Below are 22,150 nucleotides of genomic sequence, written 5' to 3' on the forward strand. Positions count from 1 at the left end.
TTTTAGTAACAGGAGTTCAATGCTGAGGGTGTTCCTGGACTGCAAAGCAGAAGATAAATTATGTGCATATTATGATCCAACCTGTGTCTTTCTAAAATGCCTGGGAAGAAAATGTTAACGGTGGTGTTTTTAGAGTTTGCCAGTGTAATTAACATTTTCTTCTTTAAACATTACTGTTTTCCTAACTCTCCTATAATGCTTTTTAAAAAAAACAAACTTTATGGAAAGGAAAAAATAATTTACTGATTTAAGTGTTCATTGAAAATGTATTGCCTACTGCCCTAGCCCAGTGGTTGGCAAACTGCGGTTCGGCAAACCGCGGCTCGCGAGCCACATGCGGGCGGCTCTTTGGCTCCTTGAGTGTGGCTCTTCCACAAAATACTGACTTCTGCGCATGGGCCACGAAATTTCAGTCACACTGTACGTGCACGCCCGCGTGTGGTATTTTGTGGAAGAGCCACACTCAAGGGGCCAACGAGCCGCCTGTGGCTCGAGAGCGGCGGTTTGCTGACCACGGCCCTAGCCGGTTTGGCTCAGTGGATAGAGCATTGGCCTGTGGACTGAAAGGTCCCAGGTTCTATTCTGGTCAAGGGCACATGCCCGGGTTGTGGGCTTGATCACCAGTGTGAGGTGTGCAGGAGGCAGTCAATCAATGATTCTCTCTCATCATTGATGTTTCTCTCTCTCTCTCTGCTTCTCCCTTCCTCTCTGAAATCAATAAAAATATATTTTTTAAAAAAGAAAGAAAAGGAAAGGTAAAAAGAAAAGAAAAGGTATTGCCCAAAATATGCTCAGGGTATCCCCTGGAGGTCCTGCCTTATAAACTGAAAAGTGCCTGCAGGGGGGCGGGGAGGTTAGGGGTGACAGTGTCTTAGCTCTCTCAGCTACTGGAGGTTGCCTTTCCATCGTGGTCCCTGGTTGGGGGGGGAGGCAAAGGGACACAAAGATGAGAACATTTCCCCCCAGTGCTTGGAGCTGAACTTGGGGTGTCAGAGAGAGAATAATCCATTTTCACACCCTGTGCTTTGGAGGCTATGAACCGGCCACAGAGCCTGGCCTGCGGCCGGTGAACCTGAGCTCTCCCGGCTGCTGCAGGGTTCTGCCTGTCCTTCGCTCTGGGAATTCCAGAAAGAGATCCGTCTAGAAAAGCTCTCCTCGCCTCACTCACTTATTCTCACAGGAAACCGGACTCAAGTTGGTGAAGCAGCTTGCTACCCAGTGCAGAGCGCAGACTCAGACCTGACATAGAAGCATCTGGTCCTCAGGGGGCTCCCGTCTGCTTCAGTTTCCTCCCCAGCCAGGGGCGCCCTTCTCCTCGCTGGGCTCCCCCGCTGTGGGCTGCCAGGATCACCTTCCTCAGAATAACCCGGGGATATTCCCCTCGCAGACTGCTCCAGGGAGATCCACCTATTTGTTTGCCTTTGTCAACCCCTCAAAGGGCTCTGGACCTCGGCTTCCTGAGGATCCAGAAAAGGGGAGTCGGCTGCCCAGCAATTTCTGACCACACTACAGGGCGGGCGGTGGGCGGGGCTGCCTGTCCTCGCAGGACTCATGGACACCCCCCCCCCCCCCCCCCCCGCACCTCATGTGGCAGCTTCCCTCCTCCACCTGGTTCAAACCACGGAAAGGCCTCCAGGCTTTCTGACACCCCCTGAAGACTCGGCCCTGGATGCTAATTAAATACATTCACGGGAGAAATCTGTGTAGGGACAACAGCGGGGGAGAGGGTGGCTTTAAATGGCTGTGCCATTCCCTGTGGGTTCCAACCAAATTAGCAAAAAAAGAGCTCCCTGTGCCCCCCCACCTCCAATCAGCTGACACGCCTGGAAATGTAGCTTTAAACAATGTTTGCTGGGCAGCCTGGGGCTTTCTGTTCCTGAAGTAGAGCCAGCCATCTTGTTGACCGTGTGGGCAGCAGAGGCCAGGCCAGGAGAGTGTGGGGTCCCCTGTGCAGACAGCGCAGGGGCCAGCCCAGGAAGAGGGAACCTTTCAGCCGGTGCATCTGGGCAGCGTGGGGGTGAGGGTGGCCGAGGCCGGGTCTTGTGTGGGAAACAAACACAGCTCAGCCATGAAGTGATGTGTGGGTGGTGGATACCCGAGCCCCTGTTACCCTCCGGGAAAGCCCCCATCCACGTCTCTTTCCAGCTGTGTGCTCAGTGCCGCCACCTTAGGGCCTGCAGTCAGCCGTGGAGGTGGTGTCTGCACCACAGGAATAGCCAACGTGAAGCTTCAGGGCTGTTTTCCTGGCACGCTGGTTGGTCAGCACACCATTGCTTGGGGGGTCTCTAGGGTTTTAAGTACAACATTTTTAAAAATATATAATTTTTTATTGATTTCAGAGAGGAAGGGAGAGGGAGAGAGAGAGAGAAAAACATCAATGATGAGAATCATTGATCGGCTGCCTCCTGCACGCCCCACCCTGGGGATCAAGCCCTCAACCAGCCATGTGCCCTGACTGGGAATCGAACTGTGACCTCCTGGTTCATAGGTTGGTGCTCAACCACTGAGCCACACCAGCGGGGCAGGTACAACCCTTTTACAAAAAAAGAGCTGCCTGACCCTCCTACTCTCCACTGTGCTCCCCCCACCTCTAAGCAAAGCCCAGGTGCGCCCTCCAAGCCTGTGGGACGCCTCCTGAGGAGGGCTGCTTGCTGTGACCGGGGGAGGAGGGCACTTACACTTGCATCAGCATCCATTTCACTAGCCGTGCGAGTCCCATTCTTACCTGATTTTAAGATACTAATTTCAGGAGGTGTGGGGAGCTGGCTTATTTTTATTTTGTTTGATTGTCCTTCTAATCAGATTGTCCACAAGCTGATATTAAAAGTAATTGCTTTTCCTAAGCCCAAGAGGAGGCAGTGAGAAAGGTGCCCAGGAATGTTTTGGAGAAGAGGACCAAGTTGGGGATTTGCCCGGAATTAAAAACTCACAAGCAAGCTGCATTTGCATAATTAAAAGTTGCTGCTCCATCCGCGCAGGTTGTAATTGCATCCTGCCATGTGCGGAAAGCGCGTCACCCCTCCACTTATCTGGCGTTCCCAGGCTGCTGCAGGCTCGCCCCTGTCAATCAGCGGGTGTTCAGTCATCTTTCCTGAGGAGAAAGTGAAAGCTCCATTTCCGGGGGGGGAAGTTGCTGGAAGAAAGGAAACTGGAAACCAAGATTCATCAGGGCTTCAAAGAGCAAAACGGATACCAAATAATATTCATTTGAAAGATAGTCACCGTGTCTCTTATATGCCAAGAACTGTTCTAGGCAGCAGAGAGACCACAGTGAACAAAAGAGGCAAGACTCAGCCGATAAACAAATAAGAAAAATGCAAGACAGGGTGAATTAGGGGTTGGCAAGCAATGGCCTATGAGCCAAAGCTAACTCACCACCTGTTTTTGAAAATAAAGTTTTATTGAAACACAGCCATACCCACTGACTACTGTCTATGGCTGGTTTCTGGATGCATGGGAGTCCCAACAGAGACCACCAGGCCCTTTACGGAAAGGTTTGCTGTCCCCCTGGTGTAAGTGCAGGCGATTCAAATAGGGTGAAATGAAAGACAGTAGAGGGTGGGGGTGGCAACTACTTTCCACTGACTGGTCAGGGACTGCCTCTCTGATGGCAACGTTTAAACCAATTCCTGAAGGACAAGACAGGCTCGGTGGAAAGCCGAGGCAAAGGTCCTGGGGCAGTAAAGGGCTGGGTGTGTCCCAGGAAACAGCCCGAGGAGGGGGTTGATGGGGCTGGCTAGGGAGCTTGAGCGCAGGGGTCTGGGCGGAGAATGATGCCCGAGACCCTCTGATCAGAGAGGTAGGCCAGCTTCACAGACCTTGGTAAAGAGAGTAGGGCTTGGTGCAGGTGTACTCAGCAGGTGGGAGCAAGACCTGACTTGGGTTTTAGGAATTTACCTCTCACCGCTCAGATGGACGGTGACCCCATGGCCAGGTGAGACAGGAAGGTGCGTGGACTGGGGGTGTCCAGGCCCCGTGACTTTGTGCAGAAATACAAACGGAGGCTCACGTTCCTGCGTAAGTATTCAAAGTATGTGACTAGTAAGGGGGAGCGATCAGCCAAAGGACTTATATGCTAGCATATAGGCCTAACCAATGGACACAGACAACAGGGGGATGAGGGCATGAGTGGGGGGATGGGGGGTAATGTGGGGATAAGGACACATATGTAATAACTTAATCAATAAAAAAATTTTTTTAAAAAATTAAATAAAAAGTATGTGACTAAAGCTAACGAGAGGGAATACGCCTTTATGACCACCTGGAAGGCCAGTTCTGGTTTAGATTCCGGCTGTTTCCCCCCTGTCTTCCCAACCCCAGCGGCCCTGCACGTAGGAGGCCACACCCACAGACACCCAGGCCTCACAGCCTCACCCGCCGGCTCAGGGGGTGCAGTGGGGACACAAACAGGAAAGTATTTCAAGTCATGAGCCAGAATTTAGGGACCACCATAGTCCCAACTCTCCACCCCCTGGCGATGCTACTGCAGTGGATGGAATTGTGTGCTCCTCCTCCTCCAAGAAATCGATATTCTATCACCTCCAGAGCCTCTCTCATCAAAACCTTAGCCTCACTGGAGAGCTCACACTCAGGTTGGTGGGAGATGCCTTGCTGGGGAGACTGGTCAGGGCCCTGCTGCACCATCTAGTGGTGAAAAGTGATAATGCGGCGCCCGCCGCGAGGGAAGAGATTGCAGAAACTTCTGTGGGTCCTGTACATCGTTATCAAATGCGGCTGTATTCAGATTCTGCAAGATTTTTAGTGAGCACAAGGAGGGATCATCCTTCAGGTGAGGTGAGGTTTCCTTACAAAGGAGAAGACGCGAGACTGTTGTTTTTCGTGGCGTTTCAAGATGATGGCAGATTCTGTCCGTCTTGATAGAGAGCAGTTTCCTGATTTATCTTCCCAAAGACAAGGTGGGGTGTGAGTCAGTCCCAGGCAGGCCATCAGCTCCTGGTGGAGGGGGAGGGGGGAGGGGCCGGGGAGATGTGCCAGGGCCCTGGGCAGAGGGCAGGAGGGAGGGTGGGATGTCTGTACTCCCTTTACCCCTTTCTCGCTGCCATCCTCATCCCCACACGAATGGAGAGTGTGTGTGTGTCCGTGTGATCATCTAGAATCCGGGACATCATAAAGCTGAGCTGTGAGCCCAGCATAACAGAAGTTTCTTGGGAGAAAAAGATTTCTGAGGACAGTTATTACTTGGGAAACAGCATGTGAGCTTGTCATTCTGAGATGAGCGCAGCCCCTTCACATGGGGACTCAGCTGTTTCTGATAAAGAATTAAAGTCTCCCTAAGCCAGTGGTTCTCAACCTTGGCTGCACATTAGAATCACCTGGGAATTTTTTTTAAATCCTGATTTCTGGGCCTCATCCTCCGGAATTTCTGTTTCTTTGTTACTAATGTGTCCCAATCCCTAACAGAGTGACAACAGGTCCTACAGGAGGCGGAGAGCTACAGGAGAGGGCAGGGAACAGTTTGTTATGGGGTGGGGCCACAACATTAGTAACAAAGAAACAGAATTTCCGGAGGATGAGGCCCAGAAATCAGGATTTTATTTTATTTTATTTTTTTATTGCTTAAAGTATTACAAAAGGTATTACATATGTATCCATTTTATCCCCCCGCCCTAGACAGTCCCCTAGCCTCCCCTATCCCCCAGTGTCTTATGTCCATTGGTTATGCTTATATGCATGCATGCAAGTCCTTTAGTTGATCTCTTACCCCCTTACCTCCTGCCCCCCAACCCTCCCCGGCCTTCCCGCTGCAGTTTGACAATCTGTTTGAGGCAGCTCTGCCTCTGTATCTATTATTGTTCAAAAGTTTATAATGGTCTCTATTGTCCATGAATGAGTGAGATCATGTGGTATTTTTCCTTCATTGACTGGCTTATTTCACTTAGCATAATGCTCTCCAGTTCCATCCATGACGTTGCAAATGGTAAGAGTTCCTTCCTTTTTACAGCAGCATAGTATTCCATCGTGTAGATGTACCACAGTTTTCTAATCCATTCATCTACTGATGGGCACTTAGGCTGTTTCCAGATCTTAGCTATGGTGAATTGTGCTGCTATGAACATAGGGGTGCATATATCCTTTCTGATTGGTGTTTCTGGTTTCTTGGGATATATTCCTAGAAGTGGGATCACAGGGTCAAATGGGAGTTCCATTTTCAGTTTTTTAAGGAAACTCCATACTGTCTTCCATAGTGGCTGCACCAGTCTGCATTCCCACCAGCAGTGCACAAGTGTTCCTTTTTCTCCACATCCTCTCCAGCAGTTGTCGTTTGTTGATTTGTTGATGATAGCCAGTCTGACAGGTGTGAGATGGTACCTCATTGCTGTTTTGATTTGCATCTCTCGGATGATTAGTGACTTTGAGCATGTTTTCATATGTCTCTTGGCTTTCTGAATGTCCTCTTTTGAAAGGTGTCTATTTAGGTCCTTTGCCCATTTTTTGATTGGATTGTTTATCTTCCTTTTGTTAAGTTGTATGAGTTCCCTATAAATTTTGGAGATTAGGCCCTTATCAGATATGTCATTGGCAAATATGTTTTCCCACACAGTGGGTTTTCTCGTTGTTTTGTTGATGGTTTCTTTTGCTGTGCAGAAGCTTTTTATTTTGATGTAGTCCCATTTGTTCATTTTTTCTTTAGTTTCAAGTGCCCTAGGAGCTGTATCAGTGAAGAAATTGCTTCGGCATATGTCTGAGATTTTTTTGCCTTTGGATTCTTCTAGAATTTTTATGGTATCCTGTCGTACATTTAAGTCCTTTATCCATTTTGAGTTTATTTTTGTGTATGGTGTAAGTTGGTGGTCTAGTTTCATTTTCTTGCATATATCTGTCCAATTTTCCCAACACCATTTATTGAAGAGACTATCTTGGCTCCATTGTATGTTCTTGCCTCCTTTGTCAAATATTAATTGAGCATATTGGTTCGGGCCGACAGAAATCAGGATTTTAAAAAGATTCCCAGGTGATTCTTCCAGGAGCCGGTCCATCCTTGCTGTTTCAAGGGACCTGGCATATATGGCATACTGTTCTTAATATGTTTGCTCACCTTTTTGGCACTATGTGTTTTAACCAAGGTCACCTCTCTGAGAAAGGTTGTTTCCCCAGGTAGGGATTTTCCCCTGAAGTTAGGGAGGGAATAAAACCCCTTAACTAAGTGCCAAGCGGGTAATTAATCACTTTAACTACAAACAATCATGTTTAAGCTACATAATCTTTACTCCCTGGAATGGAGATAAGAAACGCCCTAACCTTTGGAATAGAGATTGATAGGATTGGAATCAACTGGTATAAATACAGATGTAACAAGACAACAGGAGACAGAACCTAGACCCAGAACCTAGAGACAGAACCTAGACACAGAACCTAGACACAGAGCCTAGAGACAGAAGAACTTCGCTGGAGAAAACCTGGCTGAAGAACCTAGAGACAGAACCTGGCTACAGAACCTGGATAGAACATGGCAAGAGAACCTGACTAGAACCTGGTGACCAAACCTGGCTGGAGAACCTGGACAGAACCTGGCTACAGAACCTGCCTGGAGAACCTGGAGAACCAGGCTGGAGAACCTAGTGAGGGAACATGGCTACAGAACCTGGCTGGAGAACCTGGAGAACCTAGCAAGAGAACATGGACACAGAACCTGGCTGGAGATCCTGACCAGAACTTGGCTAGAGATCCTGGCCAGGCTGCTGATCAACTGAACGCTGTCTCCATATCATTCCTTCGTCGCCGACTCCGTCCACACCTTTGGGAACCCCTGGACTTGCTGGGGTTGGTCCCCAGCATGATTCTAATGTGCAGCCAAGGTTGAGAACCACTGCCCTAAGCTCCCTCAGCTCCCTGAGGACCCGAGATGCACACAGGCCAGCAATCCAAGTCATTTGCATAGGAAAAGAGGCTTTGACTCCAACAAGGACAGGAAGAGATTACTAGCCAAGGAGCAGGGTGGGGTCTATGGATGGGAAGTTGCTGAGGAAACATCAAAACCAGGGGCTCTTGCTTTGGGTTCTTCTATGAGACAGTCAGCCAGGTGCAGGCCCTAAAGGAGGCAGAGGGGAGGCTCAGGAGAAAACAAAGTTTCTTCTATTCACTAGTCCCAGAGAGACGGGTCAAGAGGAGGTCACAGGGCAGAGAAGACCCGGGGCAAGGGCCTTCATTGGGGGTCAGGGTGGGGTACACAAAACAGGCATCAGGGATGTCACTGTTAGGGGGCAGGAAGAGGAACGTGAGGCGGTGACCACCGTATCACACTGGCGGTCCTGGGCAGCTGCAGGGATGTTGAAGAAGCAGGGACTAGGGCGTTTTAAAGGTCACAGTGCACAGACTGAGCAGGATTCCCGCTGAGGGCAGGCCAGGTGATCAGATATCACGGATGGGAGTGAGCAATTTCATCAGATTCAACTCAGGAGAAGGGATTGTCACTAAACCAATCCAACAGGATTCTTGCTAAAACCAGGGGCCAAGGACACCGCCCAAGGTCAAGACCTTGAGGGCTCTGAGGTCCATACTAGAGGTAGGACAGTCAGTCTTCCCACCAGCTGCCTCTTTTCCCTCTCGGCTCCGTGTCTGTGGCTGGTCCAGAAAACAGGCAGGCAGATCGCCAGCTGCCTCCGGCCACCAACTCCCTGCGTGGAATTCGAAGGAGAGCAAAGCCTTGGTTCAGGGAGGCTTCTGGAAGCCCACCAGGGCTGCATTATGGGGGGGGGGGGGGGCGCGGAGGGGACTACGGTTCAAGTGAAAGGGCCTGTAAAACTCATGCAGACAAGAACAGCCCCCATTCCTTCCCACAGGACAGACATGTTGGGCAAAGTGTCAAGGGCAGCAGGGCAGGAAACAGACAGAAAAGAGCCATGAGCTCACTGGTTGCTCGGTGCACCCGGGGCCAGGGATCGGATGAGAGCCGGAGCGGGTTTGCTGCGTTCCCTGTCTCGGCAGGAGCACACACTTGCTCCACACAGAGAACCTGTGTTAGGAAGCTGTGTGTCACGAAATAGGCAGAGACCCTTCCGGTCTAACTCCCCGAGATGCTCAGAATGGGAGGTGATGCCCGCGGACATGGACTGCAACTCAGATGCTCGCCACAGGGCACAGGGCCGGCTGATTTAAAGGGAAGGTCGAAGGGCTTTGAAGCTTAAATTAAAATGAGGGAAGGTAGCTTTGCTTCGGGGCGTCATGGGCTTATCTGCAACAGCAGATGGCACCGAGGAGATCTCCACACCCCGCTTGTCCCAGCCTGGTCAGCGCCACCCTATAAGTTACTATCTCAGGATAGAACCTTCTCAGCTTTCGTGCTGACTTGGATAATAATTCAAGGAAATTGCTGGCAAATCCCAGCCTTTTCTATCCTCTGCCGCACTCTGAGGCCAGAGGAAGAAATCAGCGTAAGGACAACCTCATGTTCTACACATCGCTGTCCGAGCCGCGGTTTGCAGCCCCCCCCAGCCCAGCCTTGTGCAGCCACATTTAGTGATGCCTTCTTCACCCTCCTGAAACGACAGTCACAGATAACAAAGTGCCTACTCAGGGAATTTTAGAAGATGAATAGAGCCCTGGCCAGTGTGGCTCAGTTGGTTGCGCGTGTCCCATGCACCAAGAGGATGCGGGTTGGATTCCAAGTCAGGGGCACAGGGCGTGCGGGGACGTAGTGAAATCGCAGATACTCTGACCCACCCACGGAATCACCCTGCAGATGCCCGAGAGTATCCGCGGGCTGGGCTGGAACTCAAACGCTGCAGCCACTGCGGGCATGCTTTTCAGAAATGCAGGGACAGAGCTCATGAAAGATCAAAATTATATATACACACACATTTCCACCAATTTATAAAGTAGTTGCATTCTTGGAAAACTCGGTCTGTATGAAACCATGCCCCCTCTCCAGCCACCCCTAAAAAACCCTCTGGGTCGTATGTAAAGTGATGCAGGTAAGTCCTAAGCTCAGATATTATAAACAGGTTTATTTCCTATAAATGCCCAGCAGACACTCAGAAATCAGCCCAGGAGAATTCTTCCTGCTCAGGACCATGTTCATACACATCTGGGCACCTGGGCCACTGCCAGATGCGTCCCCCACCCTAAGAGCTAAAAATGTCTCTGTAGGTGGCTGAACTGCCCACCAGGGGGCAGTGTGGCCCTGTGGACAAAGAAGGGTCACACTTCAATAGAAAACAGGTGGGAACTGCGTAGCCCTCGGGAGAGTCCGGAGTCTGTTAGATGAGCTTGCTTGGCTGTTAGCGGGAAAGTTAACTGGCCGGGCAGTCAGTCAGCGCCTCCCAGGGTTTAGAACTGGAAGCAGTGGTCTGGCCAGGTCTGCGGTCACACGGAGACCGAAAGGAGGCGCTTGCCTCGGGCACGCTCTTACGGGGTGCACCTGAGTTGAATCATTTACACCACCCCTCTTTATGGAACAGCCCACCTGAGCCAGGTGCTCTGAGGGTCTTGGCTCCGCCCTTCGGGTCCGGGCTCAGCTGTACCGGGCTAGGGGCTACGCTGGGCTACGGGTGTAGGCGCACCATTTCGGGACCAGCTCCACCCTTCAGGCCTCAACTCCACTCCTTGGGGCTACGCCAGGCTCCAGCCTCCTGCACGAGGCTGGGCACTTTGGGACTAGGCTCGGCTCTTAGGCAAATTGAGAGAAGGAGAGAAGTGAGCGATCCGAGGGAATTGAGAGAACAAGGATTGATTCGATCAGCTGGTTGTACGACATGGTGAATGTCCTAAAGCCTCTGAATGGTACACTTCGAAACGGTTAAGGTGGTGAATTGTATGTTACGTGCACTTTACACGAGTTTTGCAAACAGGTATTGAGGACAGGACAAAATGGGTGAGAATGGCCGGCCAGGAGGACCCGGCCAGGGGTGCGGAGCCCTGGGAGCAGCACTGCCGCCCGCTCGGGCCGTCTCTTGGGTGGGGACTAACAGGCCCTCTGTCATCTGCTAGGACACGCACCGAAGCCTCTTCATCCAGCAGCTGCGGCCCACACAGAACCTGCAGCCCAGGATCAAACTGAAGCTGTTCGGCCACTCGGGCTCGGGGAAAACCACGCTGGTGGAGTCGCTCAAGTGCGGGCTGCTCAGGAGCTTCTTCCGCCGGCGCCGGCCGCGGCTCTCCTCCACCAACTCCACCAGGTTCCCGCCCTCGCCCCTGGCTTCCAAGCCGGCAGGTAGGCGCCCCCACCCCGGCCCCAGGCTCTGCAGTAGGTGCTGGGGGTTGCCCTCTCTGGGTCAGGGTCCAGGGTGAGCGGTGGCTTTAGTTGGCCCTGGGCCCCGGGCCAACTGGATTCCAGCGCCTTGGTGGCTGTGAGGTGTGGGCCCGCCCGGCCCTGGGCCTGGTATCTGCCCTGCTATTGCCCAGCAGTTGCGAGCTGCCCCCAGAACAGCAAGGAAAGGGCCTCACTGAAGTTGGGGGCACAGACCGAATGTTGGCCCCGGAGTGGCTCCTCCCCCATGCTTCCTTCTAGGACAGTGGTGCTCAGCCTTGGCTGCACATCAGAATCACCTGGCAATCTTTTTAAAATCCTGATTTCTGGGCCTCATCTTCCGGAAATTCTGTCTCTTTGTTACTAATGTTGTGGCCCCACCCCATAACAAAGAAACAAGAGTTTCCTTAGCAACATCAATTTTGAAGCCTTGTGCCTGGGGTTCATTTCCTGGGCATCATATCGCAAAGCTGTCGTATCGGTGCCCGAGGCTGAAAACAAAAGTTTTATAGTTTGGGTTTCTATGTAATTCTTCTCTCCAGGAGGAGGGAGGTTGGGGGGCGTTCGTGTGAGGGACGGGTGACTGAGCTTTATATGCCCTTTCAACTTGTCGTCTCTGAACACAGCAGAAACTGGGAGAAAAAAATAACCCAAAATGGATTTTTAATTAGAATGATTACAAAGTTGCTAACTGGTTTTGCTAATACTTACCGAGCACAAACTGTGTGTCAGGAGCTGGGCACAGTGTGGCCGTGTGAAACCTCATTTCATCCATGAGTCGGGGTTATGGGGTATTTTCACCACCGTCTTACAGAAGCCGCGAGGAGTGCAGTAGGCTGTCCGAGTCACACAGCAGGCAGCTCACAAAGTGTCCGGCTCCTGAGCCACGGCTTAGTAACGACACCACTTCTGAGTAAGGGCTTTGTGTGCACACTTTCCATTTGCCACTGTAATTTCGCCAGTGTTCCTAGTTCAAGGTCAGCTCTGTGGTGTCACCCAGAGGGAGGCAGGCCAGCTCTCTCCTGCTGTGGGCCCAGGTCAGTTTGCACCACTGCTAGGGAGCAGGGAGGGCGGAGACTCTGTGTGTGTGTGTGTAGGACAGAGAGACCAGAAACAGAGATCTATTTGGATCTATGGTCTGGAACTTTTAGTCCTCACTGGGTGTGCGGATTCTGGCCCAGGTCCCGTGAGCTAAACTGCACCAGCCACACATCAGGTGGCCGCTGGCTGCCCCTGAGGGACAGATTTTATCGCTGCTCAACCCTAGCACCCAGAAGGAACAGCTCACTCATCTTCCTCAGGGTCAGTGTTCCACACCCGGGAGAATCTGGAAGTAGATTCTGGATAAAATTAAACTCAGGGCGACCAGATTACCAGTACGTCTCCCGGGTGTAACCGCGCCCTTCAGCCGTGCTTAGACCTGGGGCGCGGGCTCAGTGACAGAAGGTTCTCTGGAGCAAACGAGCCCCCCAGGGGCACCCAGCACAGAGACGCCGTGGGTCTCACCGGGGGGCTCCTTCTCGTTCTCTAGGCTCCCTTGGTTCAGAGCGGCCTTCTTGGGCTGAACCCACAAACTTCTGTGTCAGGGTCACCCCTTAGGGAGGACCAGGCTTCTCCCAAAGGACTGTTAGGAGGTGAACACAGCTCTTGTATCCCATGGGTCCTTGCCCTTTAGACTCTCCCTGGTGTCCTGTCATCTCAGGATGCTGGTTTCTGACCAGAATGGAGAACACCTACCAGATCTGTCCCCTTCTCCGGGGGCTGAGGTCCTTGTTCTCATAGCTCTGCTGCCTGTGGTCCCTGGACTGAAAGAAAGTCCACTTGGGGACGTGCAAGACTGGAGAGAGTAACAAATGCCAGGAACACGGAGAGAGAAGGCCCAGGGGACACCGAACGGTTGCCCAGCTGACAGAGCTCTGCACCCTGGGAGACAGAAACAAACTTAGGTAGAAGCCAGAGCGTGTGGAAAGGCGGGTGTGCGATGAACAGAGTTTGCGCTGACCTGTGTCCCAGGTGCTGCACACATCGTCTCATTGGACGTCTCATGGGTTGTGTCATAAACCCATTTCAGAGAAAAGAAGCTCAAGGCTCACAGACATGAGGCGTCTCTGCCGAAGGCAGAGGCTGAAACCCAGCAGCCTGGCAAGCTGCAGCTGTGCAGTAGGGGAAGGGGAAAGAGGAAATTGCATTAGCTGCCAACAGTGAAAAGGGTGAAGGGATTAAGCAAGAATAAAACAACACAAGGCCACAGACAACAGTGTGGCGATTAGCAGAGGGGGAAGGGGTGGGGGCAGGTAGAAGGTGGTGATGGAAGGAGACCTGACTTGGGGTGGTGAGCACAATACAATACACAGATGAGGATTACAGACTTGTACGCCTGAAACATATATCATTTTATTAACCAATGTGACCCCAATAAATGCAATTACAATTTTAAAGGAAAATGAAGAGATTTCACTAAAAAGCTAAGTGCTTTGCTTCTTGTGGAAAAGTGGAAGCTTTGGCTACACTGGATGCACATTCCTGCCTGGTGCCAGTTAGTGGGGAGGAGGGCGGCGGCCCCCTCCATCCACCCAGCCCCCTAACTCCAAGACTCCCATAGGCCAGGAGAGAGAGCTCAGAAGCAGACTCCCCCCCCCCTCCCACGCATGGAACTCTTTCCTGTGATAGAAATGACATTTAGGAATGCATTGGAGTGTGTGGGCCAAGGTGACCCCTGGTCAATGTCAGAGGTGTTATTCAGTCCCAGGTCTGTCTGGCCAAAGCCAGGTGGCCTCCTGGAGGGCCTAGGCAAGCGCAGAAGAGAAGGGTAAGCCATAGAGGCCTGTAGTGCTTGATGCCGAAGTGGGGGGCCCACGCTGAGGGGTGGGTAAAGTTTCTACCCAAACAGTCTCTGGAGGAGAGAGACTCCTCCTCGGTTAAATCTAGACCTGCCTGAGGCCTGGAAAGGGCAGGAGCTCTGCCTGCAGGCTCTGGGGCAGGCCCTCCCACCCACTGCAGGGCAGGCACGCCCTGGGCTGAGGGAGCCACCGGCAGGGGCAGCAGCACCAGGGCCTGGGCCCCGAGCCCTAGTCCAGCAGCTCACCAGTCACTTCCTGGCCCTCACAAAACAGCGTTCACGATGTCCTTGGAAAAGCAGAGTGTGGCACAAATATGAGGTGCTGTGAGGGCCGCCTTGGGGAGACTGGGGCGGGGGCGGGGCAGGCTGTGCTGGCATGGGGTGGGGGGGTGCTGTGGCCTCCAGGGAAGGAGGTCTGTTTCCAGAAACAGCGACATTGTCACTTCGGAGTGGCATAGGGGCCCTGCCCTGCCACCTCCCAGACCCCTGCCCTCACTAGAACGGCCAGGCCTTTTTCCTTTCCTGGGAGAGAGGCTCCCATTGGCTCTTTATATCACACAGACCAGGAAACTTGTTTGCCTCGGGAAAGCTGGCCCTTTGTGTTACCATCTCCTGAAACACTGGAGGCTAAAGACTGAGCCACCAGCCAGGAGACAGGGCCAGGAGGCAGCCTTTCCCTCCTCCCAGCCTCTCCAGGGCTTCCCATTGGCTGACCCAACGCAGCAGTAAATGGCAAGCAAGCCTGGGAGATGCAGTCCTTGGGGGCAGGGGCATGGGGCAGCGGGCGGAGATTGGTGCAGACAGAATCAGGCCAACATCTCTGGGAAGTGCTGTGCACAGCACCCCCGTGGGGACAGGAGTGTCCCAGAGGACAGCACAGGAGCGACGGCCGCAGGGCGGGCAGGCGTGCACGGTGCCCTGTGCGAGTCCCACCTGCCTCCTCCGCCTGCAGTCTCCGTGAGCATCAACAACCTGTACCCGGGCTGCGAGAACGTGAGCGTGAGGAGCCGCAGCATGATGTTCGAGCCGGGCCTCACCAAGGGGATGCTGGAGGTGTTCGTGGCGCCGTCCCACCACCCGCACTGCTCCGCCGATGACCAGTCCACGAAGGCCATCGACATCCAGAACGCCTATCTGAACGGTACGTCCTGCCCACCGCAGGGCTTTGAGTGATCCCCCTGGGGAGCCTGGCCCGGGGGCACCCGTCCCAGCCCCACGGGCGCAGAGGAGGAGCCAGTGCAGTGATGTTGGAAGTGACCCAGGACTGCAGCAGGGCTGGTTAATACCCCTAAAAAGTAAAGCCAAACACCGTGATACCCTCTGCTCCTAATAAAGCACAGGGCACACAGTAGGTGCTTAATAAATGACTGTCAAGTGAATACATTTTTTAATTGATTGATTGATTTGAGAGAGAAACATTGATCATTGATCTGTTGTTCTACCTATTTATGCATTCACTGGTGATTCTTGTACGTGCCCTGACTGGGGATTGAACCTGCAACCTTGGGGTATCAGGACGACACTCTAACCAACTGAGCTACCCGGCCAGGGCTAATACTAATACATTTGTTAAAGTAGAGCTAAACATGCACTTGGATGGGAAATCTCATAAAATACAATCCCTCTGGCAGTTTGATACCCAGTATAGAAGAATTAGTTTTAAACGCATCTACACTCGTGCCTAATGCTCTGATGCAGACACAGGCAGTCTTCTTTCATAAGTGACACTTCAAGTGTGTTCTTTGCCGTCAGACATTTCCAAGGAGGTGAAGCTTCCCAGGTTGCCGGGATGGTTTGCTTCCTCCAGCCACCGCCTCTTCCCGGCGGCACCCCGGGCTCCAGCCCCAGCCTCGGGGACACAGCGCCTGCTTGTGGAGACCCGGTTTACAACAACGATGCAGCCGTTTCTCTGAGATTCAGTTCCCTCCTGAGGGTTTTAGGAGCTGATGTGTATGAAAGGCCCTGGTAGAGCATCTGGCACAGGCAGGGGGGGACTCAGAAAATGGCGACCGGGAGCCTCTTCGTGGAGGCCCTTATATGATCCCGAGCCCGTGAGAAACAGAATTCAAGTCCATGCACAGTTTCCTTCCTTAAAAGTTGAATGTTCTAGCGAAGCTGGCCCTGCAGCATAGAGAAAGGAGACGGGCGTCCTCCACACTTACCAGCTCTGCCCTCACCCCTGCTCTGCACAGGCCTCCTCCCCACCCCAAGCCTGCTTCCCAGGGCTCAAGGCCGCTCTCTGTGTTCCGGAACTTTGCACACTGAGGCCTTAGCTGCCAGACCTTGCGTGCCTGTGCTCCAGGGGGAGGCTCTAGAAAAGCCCTGGGGATCTTCCAAAATGCATACGTCATAAAGATATGGCCGTGTTACAGACATAGATCTACACTTAACACATTGCGGATCAGTAGTTTTATTGCTAGCTTTACCCAGTGGCCAGATAAGTTTCTATTGAATGAGTTACAAAAAACATTTTACATTTTACATAAATGTTAAAGGCACGCTTTAAAATTAAATACCCATTGCATTTTGAAGGTATTACATGTTCTTACAAGCTAATATCTTTCTAAAGAATTCTCGAGATTGGCCACAAGCCTTAGAACAGAAAACACGATAATTCTTGTGATCCATCCACAGTGTGTTAAGTAGATGCCTAGATCCACGGATGAATGCTATGGATGGCACTGCCCCTGCTGGCAACCTTCACCTGCTAGAAAAACTGCGCCTGAAATTGGGTGGTGGCGTTTCCCGACGGTCATCTTTGTTTTTCTCCGTAGGGGTTGGCGATTTCAGCGTGTGGGAGTTCTCTGGAAACCCTGTCTACTTCTGCTCATATGACTATTTTGCTGCAAATGACCCCACGTCAATCCATGTCATCGTTTTCAGTCTAGAAGAACCCTATGAGATCCAGCTGAATCAAGTGGTTTTCTGGCTCAGTTTCCTGAAGTCTCTTGTGCCGGTTGAGGAGCCCATAGGTAAGCGGAGACACCCTGGGCCAGCGAGCAGCCTTCGCTGGCCTTGCTGCCCGCCAGGCTCGGCTCCGACCGCTGGTGGCTCACAGCGGAGCTCCCTGCGCCCCTCCTCCCTGCAGGAAGGTCTGCACTCTGGCGGTTCCGGAGGGCCAGCCGTTCATTTCGTGCTGCAAGGAGTTGTCTCAAGATCACATGTTTCTGCCCCCAGGGCCTGATTCTGAGCTTTTTCCTTGAGGGCCGTTTCTCTCTCTCTTTCTCTGTTTTGGGGCTGTGGGCACTTCTGCTGGGTGCAAAGTGGAATACCTCCTTCAACAGCTACTGCACCTTTGCCTCTTGGGTACGTAATTCATAAGCAGAACGCGCGCTCCTGCCTTCTGTGGCTCCCTCACATGCAAGGAAAGGGACCATGTTGACTGGATGCATTGACTTTATTCTCGAGGGGAAGATGGCATGTCCTCTTCCTACAACAAAAGCAGCAGCCTTCTCTGGTGAAATACAAAACTCAAATAGTCATTTTTACTTTGAAAAGCACACACATAACCAGATACACTGAGCTTCACCCCCACGGGGCACCATCACTTTATCTCTTTGTTTCTCTCTCTCTCTCTCTCTCTTTCCTTTATCCATGTTTTTGTCTTAAACACTCCCAGAAGCGAGAGGCCGTCTGTGTGAACTGCAGTTTCCCTTCTGAGTCATTTCTGGGGCGTCCCTGCATCCAGGGGCTTTCTTTGGTCTTATTAAGGGTGACCCGGGTCAGAGGTTAGATCTCCCTTCACCCTGCAAGCCGGGCCCATTTGGAGATAGATTTGAGAAGCTGCCTTGTGTTCTGTGGTCGGTTCTGGTCCATTTCTGAGCATCTTTCCGCCAGGCCCAGAAAACAGGCTCATTCTGTTACTGGCAGCCCACGGCCCAGAGGTCACAGGGCGCAGCAGGCTGTGGCCTCGCGTCCTCGGGCAGGTTGCACATCCTCCTGGAGAGAAAGAGGGGAGTGAAGCCAGCTCACCCCACCGCACCTGGGGGGAGAGGCAGCCAGGAAGGGGGGCCCGCCTCTGAACCTGTGCTCTCCGCCCCCAGCCTTCGGCGGCAAGCTGAAGAACCCACTCCGCGTCGTCCTGGTGGCCACGCACGCCGACATCATGAACGTTCCCCGTCCGGCGGGAGGCGAGTTTGGATACGACAAAGACACGGCTTTGTTGAAAGAGATCAGGAACAGGTAAGGAAGGGGCAGCCACGGGGTCCGCGGGGCTAACGCAGCCGAAGGCCTGTGAACTAGGGAGAGGAGTTAGAGACCTAAAGGCCTCTTTCCTTGGTGGCCTTTTGGTTGTATTTTTCATTTTTATCAAAGCAATGAATACACATATTACAAATCAATCAAGAAAATAACACAGAATAAAAAGCAACAGCCTGCTAACTTCTTTCAGCACCTCCTGGTACCGCTGCCTTCAGTTGTTTTATGTGGGGGTTTTTCCCAGTTTATTGAGGCATCATTGACAGATACGATTGTAAGATAGTTAAAGTATACATTGTGGTGATGTGACACGTATTTACATTATGAAAGGATTCCCACCACCTAGTGAATCAAAACATCATCATTTACATCTCTCTCTTTAATATGTATTTTTATTGATTTCAGAGAGGAAGGGAGAGGGAGAGAGAGGGAAACATCAATGATGAGAGAGAATCATGGATCAGCTGCCTCCTGCACACCCCACACTGGGGATCGAGCCTGCAACCCAGACATGTGCCCTTGACCAGAATCGAACCCGGGACCCTTTAACCCACAGGCCAGTGCTTTATCCACTGAGCCAAACGAGCTAGGTCTCTCTCTTTTTGATGAGAACATTTAAGTTCTACTCTGTTAGGAAATTCTAACTGTAAAATGCAGTGTTGTCAACTATGGTCACCATGTTATACCTTAGATCCTTAGTTCTTTTAGTTGTCTGAGCTGTCAGGGGTTTTTTGGGTTTTTTTATGACTATCTAATGATACCACTGATCAATATTTATCAAAATACTGGGTTATGCCCTAACCGGTTTGGCTTAGTGGATGGAGCGTTGACCTGCGGACTGGGGGTCCCGGGTTCGATTCCGGTCAAGGGCATGTACCTCGGTTGCGGGCACATTCCCAGTGGGGGGTGTGAGGGAGGCATCTGATTGATGCTTCTCTCTCATCGATGTTTCTAGCTCTCTATCCCTCTCCCTTCCTCTCTGTTAAAAAATCAATAAAATATATATTTTCTTTAAATACTGGGTTATGAAATTCACTCAGGGGGTCCTGACCAACTCTCTGAAATGGGGTGGGGAGGAGTCCAACAGAGAATAGCAGAATGCACTTACCGTCCAGTAGTTTTGCAAAGCTTTTGTTTCCCTTATAAATATGGATGCGTCCAGGGTCAGCTGTTAAAAATACAGAGCAGGGCAAAAGTCGGCCTACAGTTGTTCATATGGAAAATAATACAACAATTAGTAAATAATAATAATGCAAGAATAAACTCTGTGTTTTGCACACTCACAGCTGTAAACCTACCTTTTTATCTACTTAGTACCTGTCAACAGAAAACTTGAACCTGCAGCTCTGTGCAATGTGCTAGTAACTCAACTCCTCTCAACTGAAGACATTACCTCTTTTCTTCCTGATGTGAAAATAGGGCTTCTGCTAACGTTTTTAGATCTGAGTTGTAACTTTCATGCTCATCCCTCTGTTCTTACTCCATCAACTGCAACAGCATCTCTTCTCCTAACCTGTAAGGTGAGCACGTTGAGCCTCACCTTTCCTGCATCAGGGCAGCTGATACCTTTCTGCACCGTGTTCCTGCCATTTTGTGGGGCCCGAGGTGCCTGCCCGCGTGACTAGAAGCACACGGGTGTCTCCAGGCCTCTGCTGCCGTGTGACCTTACAGAGCCCGGCGGACAGCAGGGAGGGGCCCTCTGAAGGTTGCCAGGACTTCCTGGCCTCCGACCAGCCTTGGGCCCGGCCGAGGGAACACCTGGCGAGACCGCGTGGCTCTGATGAGGCTCCTGCACTTCCCTCCTAGGTTTGGGAATGATCTTCACATTTCGAATAAGCTGTTTGTTCTGGATGCTGGGGCTTCTGGGTCGAAGGACATGAAGGTACTTCGAAATCACCTGCAAGAAATACGGAGCCAGATTGTTTCCGTGAGTATGCGTGCCTGCGAAGGGCAGGAACCCCCCTCTGCCCAGCCACCCGGGACCCCTGGAGGTGGGCTGCCCTCTTGGTTTGGTTCAGTTTTCAGGGGACCCAGTGCGAGGTGGCTGCATGGACAGGTTTTTATCTATTGCTCTGGGTCGGGGAAGAAAGAGTAGAGAGACAAGGAGATGGCCGCGAGGGGAAGGGGTTGTTATGGACAAAGTGGACCACCTTAGAGTGGAGGAAATTCTGATAGTTTTAGTGGTTTGTTTAAAAGTAAAATTGCTTTTTACACATTGCAGAAGCAATTCAAAAGTGACTTGAGTGAAGACCCATATGATTTCCCTCATATATGGGATACAAAACAGAAGGCAACAAATGATCTAACAAAACAGACTCAGACAGAACAGAAAGGTGGTTAGCAGAGGGGAAGGGGGTTGGAGGAGGATGAAGAGGGCTAAAGGGGTGAAACTTACAGTAACGGTGGTGGGAGGAGACTAGATTTCGGTGGTGATCACACAGTGCAATATATAGATGGTATAAATTTTACTACTAAAACAAAGTATTATTAACCAATGTCACCCCAATGAACTTAATAAATTTTTAAAATATATAATGAGCCCTAACCAGTTTGGCTCAGTGGATAGAGTGTCAGCCTGCAGACTGAAAGTTCCCAGGTTCGATTCCAGTCAAGGGCATGGACCTTAGTTGCGGGCACATCCCCAGTAGGGGGTGTGCAGGAGGCAGCTGATTGATGTTTCTCTCTCATCAATGTTTCTAACTCTCTATCCCTCTCCCTTCCTATCTGTAAAAAATCAATAAAATATATTTTAAAAAATAAATAAAATAAAATGTATAATGATACAGCCCTAGCTGGTTTGGCTCAGTGGATTCAGGGTCAGCCTGCAGACTGAAGAATCCCAGGTTTGATTCCACTTAAGGACACATGCCCAGGTTACAGGCTCAATTCCCAGTAGAGGGCGTGCAGGAGACAACTGATCAATGATTCTCTCTTATCATTGATGTTTCTATCTCCCTCTGAAATCAATAAAAATATATTTAAAAAATTACATACACACACACACACACACACTCACACACTCACACACTCACACTCACACACTCACACACTCTAGGGGCCCAGTGCATGAATTTGTGCATCTTGAAAGGAACTGTGGGCTGCGAGGCTGCAGTAGGCACAGGGAGGGTCTCGGCCCATCCTTCGCGCCCCCGCCAGGCCTCTCCAGCTGCAGCCCTGCTCCCACACACTGACCCCACTCGCACCCGCTGACAGCGCGGAGCAATTGGGGCCAGTGCCAGCAACGGGTGCAAGCAGGGCCAGCACCATCAGTGGGTGCAAGCGGCAGCTGCTGCCCCCAATTGCCCCTCAGGATCACCCCCTGAGGGGTGATCTGGGCCGGCAGCCACCATTCACACCCACTGACAGCACCAAGCGATTGGCACCAGCACCAGGCCCCGACAGTGGGTATAAGCGCCAGGCAGGACCACGGCATGCGGGAGCAAAGAATTGTCAGTAACCACCAGAGGCTCACCCCAATGACAGCAACCAGTGCCCCACATTGGTCTGGCGTCCCCACTCACCTCCACATCCCTCCCGTGGCCAATGCCCACCATGTCCCACGCGTGCCCTCTGGTGGTCAGCACACGTCATAGTAACCAGTTGTTTGGTTGTCCCGCCATTTGGTCTATTTGCATATTAGGGCTTTATATAAATAGATTGTATATATAGATAATGATACAAAAAAGCAACTTGTGAAATATTTATAAAATGCAGAAAGGTAGGAAAAAATTCAACATTTGTTGAAGGATATAACATAATAAATGGAATGAGACTGTGTTTTTGGGGTGTGGCACAATGTCCACTTCACATACACACCCTCCACTCCTGAGGTCAGGCAGTTCAAACTTGCCTGTATCCTGGGCATTTTGTGTGTGTTTTTTAATAAGGAGTGGAATTTAGCTGACCTA

General features: G+C 51.5%; 1 protein-coding gene across 4 annotated transcripts in view; it reads left to right on the plus strand.

Annotated features, from left to right (window-relative positions):
- The window catches only part of DAPK1 (death associated protein kinase 1), a 163,473-nt gene that overhangs the window by 136,587 nt on the left and 4,736 nt on the right, over positions 1-22,150 (plus strand). For 3 of the 4 annotated variants that reach the window (XM_059657096.1, XM_059657095.1, XM_059657098.1), the window contains exons 20-24: positions 10,948-11,170; positions 14,998-15,186; positions 16,820-17,017; positions 18,089-18,227; positions 20,049-20,169. In XM_059657096.1, coding sequence (XP_059513079.1) covers positions 10,948-11,170; positions 14,998-15,186; positions 16,820-17,017; positions 18,089-18,227; positions 20,049-20,169 — 870 coding nt within the window. Of the gene's footprint in view, positions 1-10,947; positions 11,171-14,997; positions 15,187-16,819; positions 17,018-18,088; positions 18,228-19,556; positions 19,969-20,048; positions 20,170-22,150 lie in introns of those variants that run through there. The other variant, XM_059657099.1, reaches the window with a different exon arrangement.

Source organism: Myotis daubentonii, chromosome 11 (genome assembly GCF_963259705.1).
Source record: "Myotis daubentonii chromosome 11, mMyoDau2.1, whole genome shotgun sequence".
NCBI lineage: Eukaryota > Metazoa > Chordata > Mammalia > Chiroptera > Vespertilionidae > Myotis > Myotis daubentonii.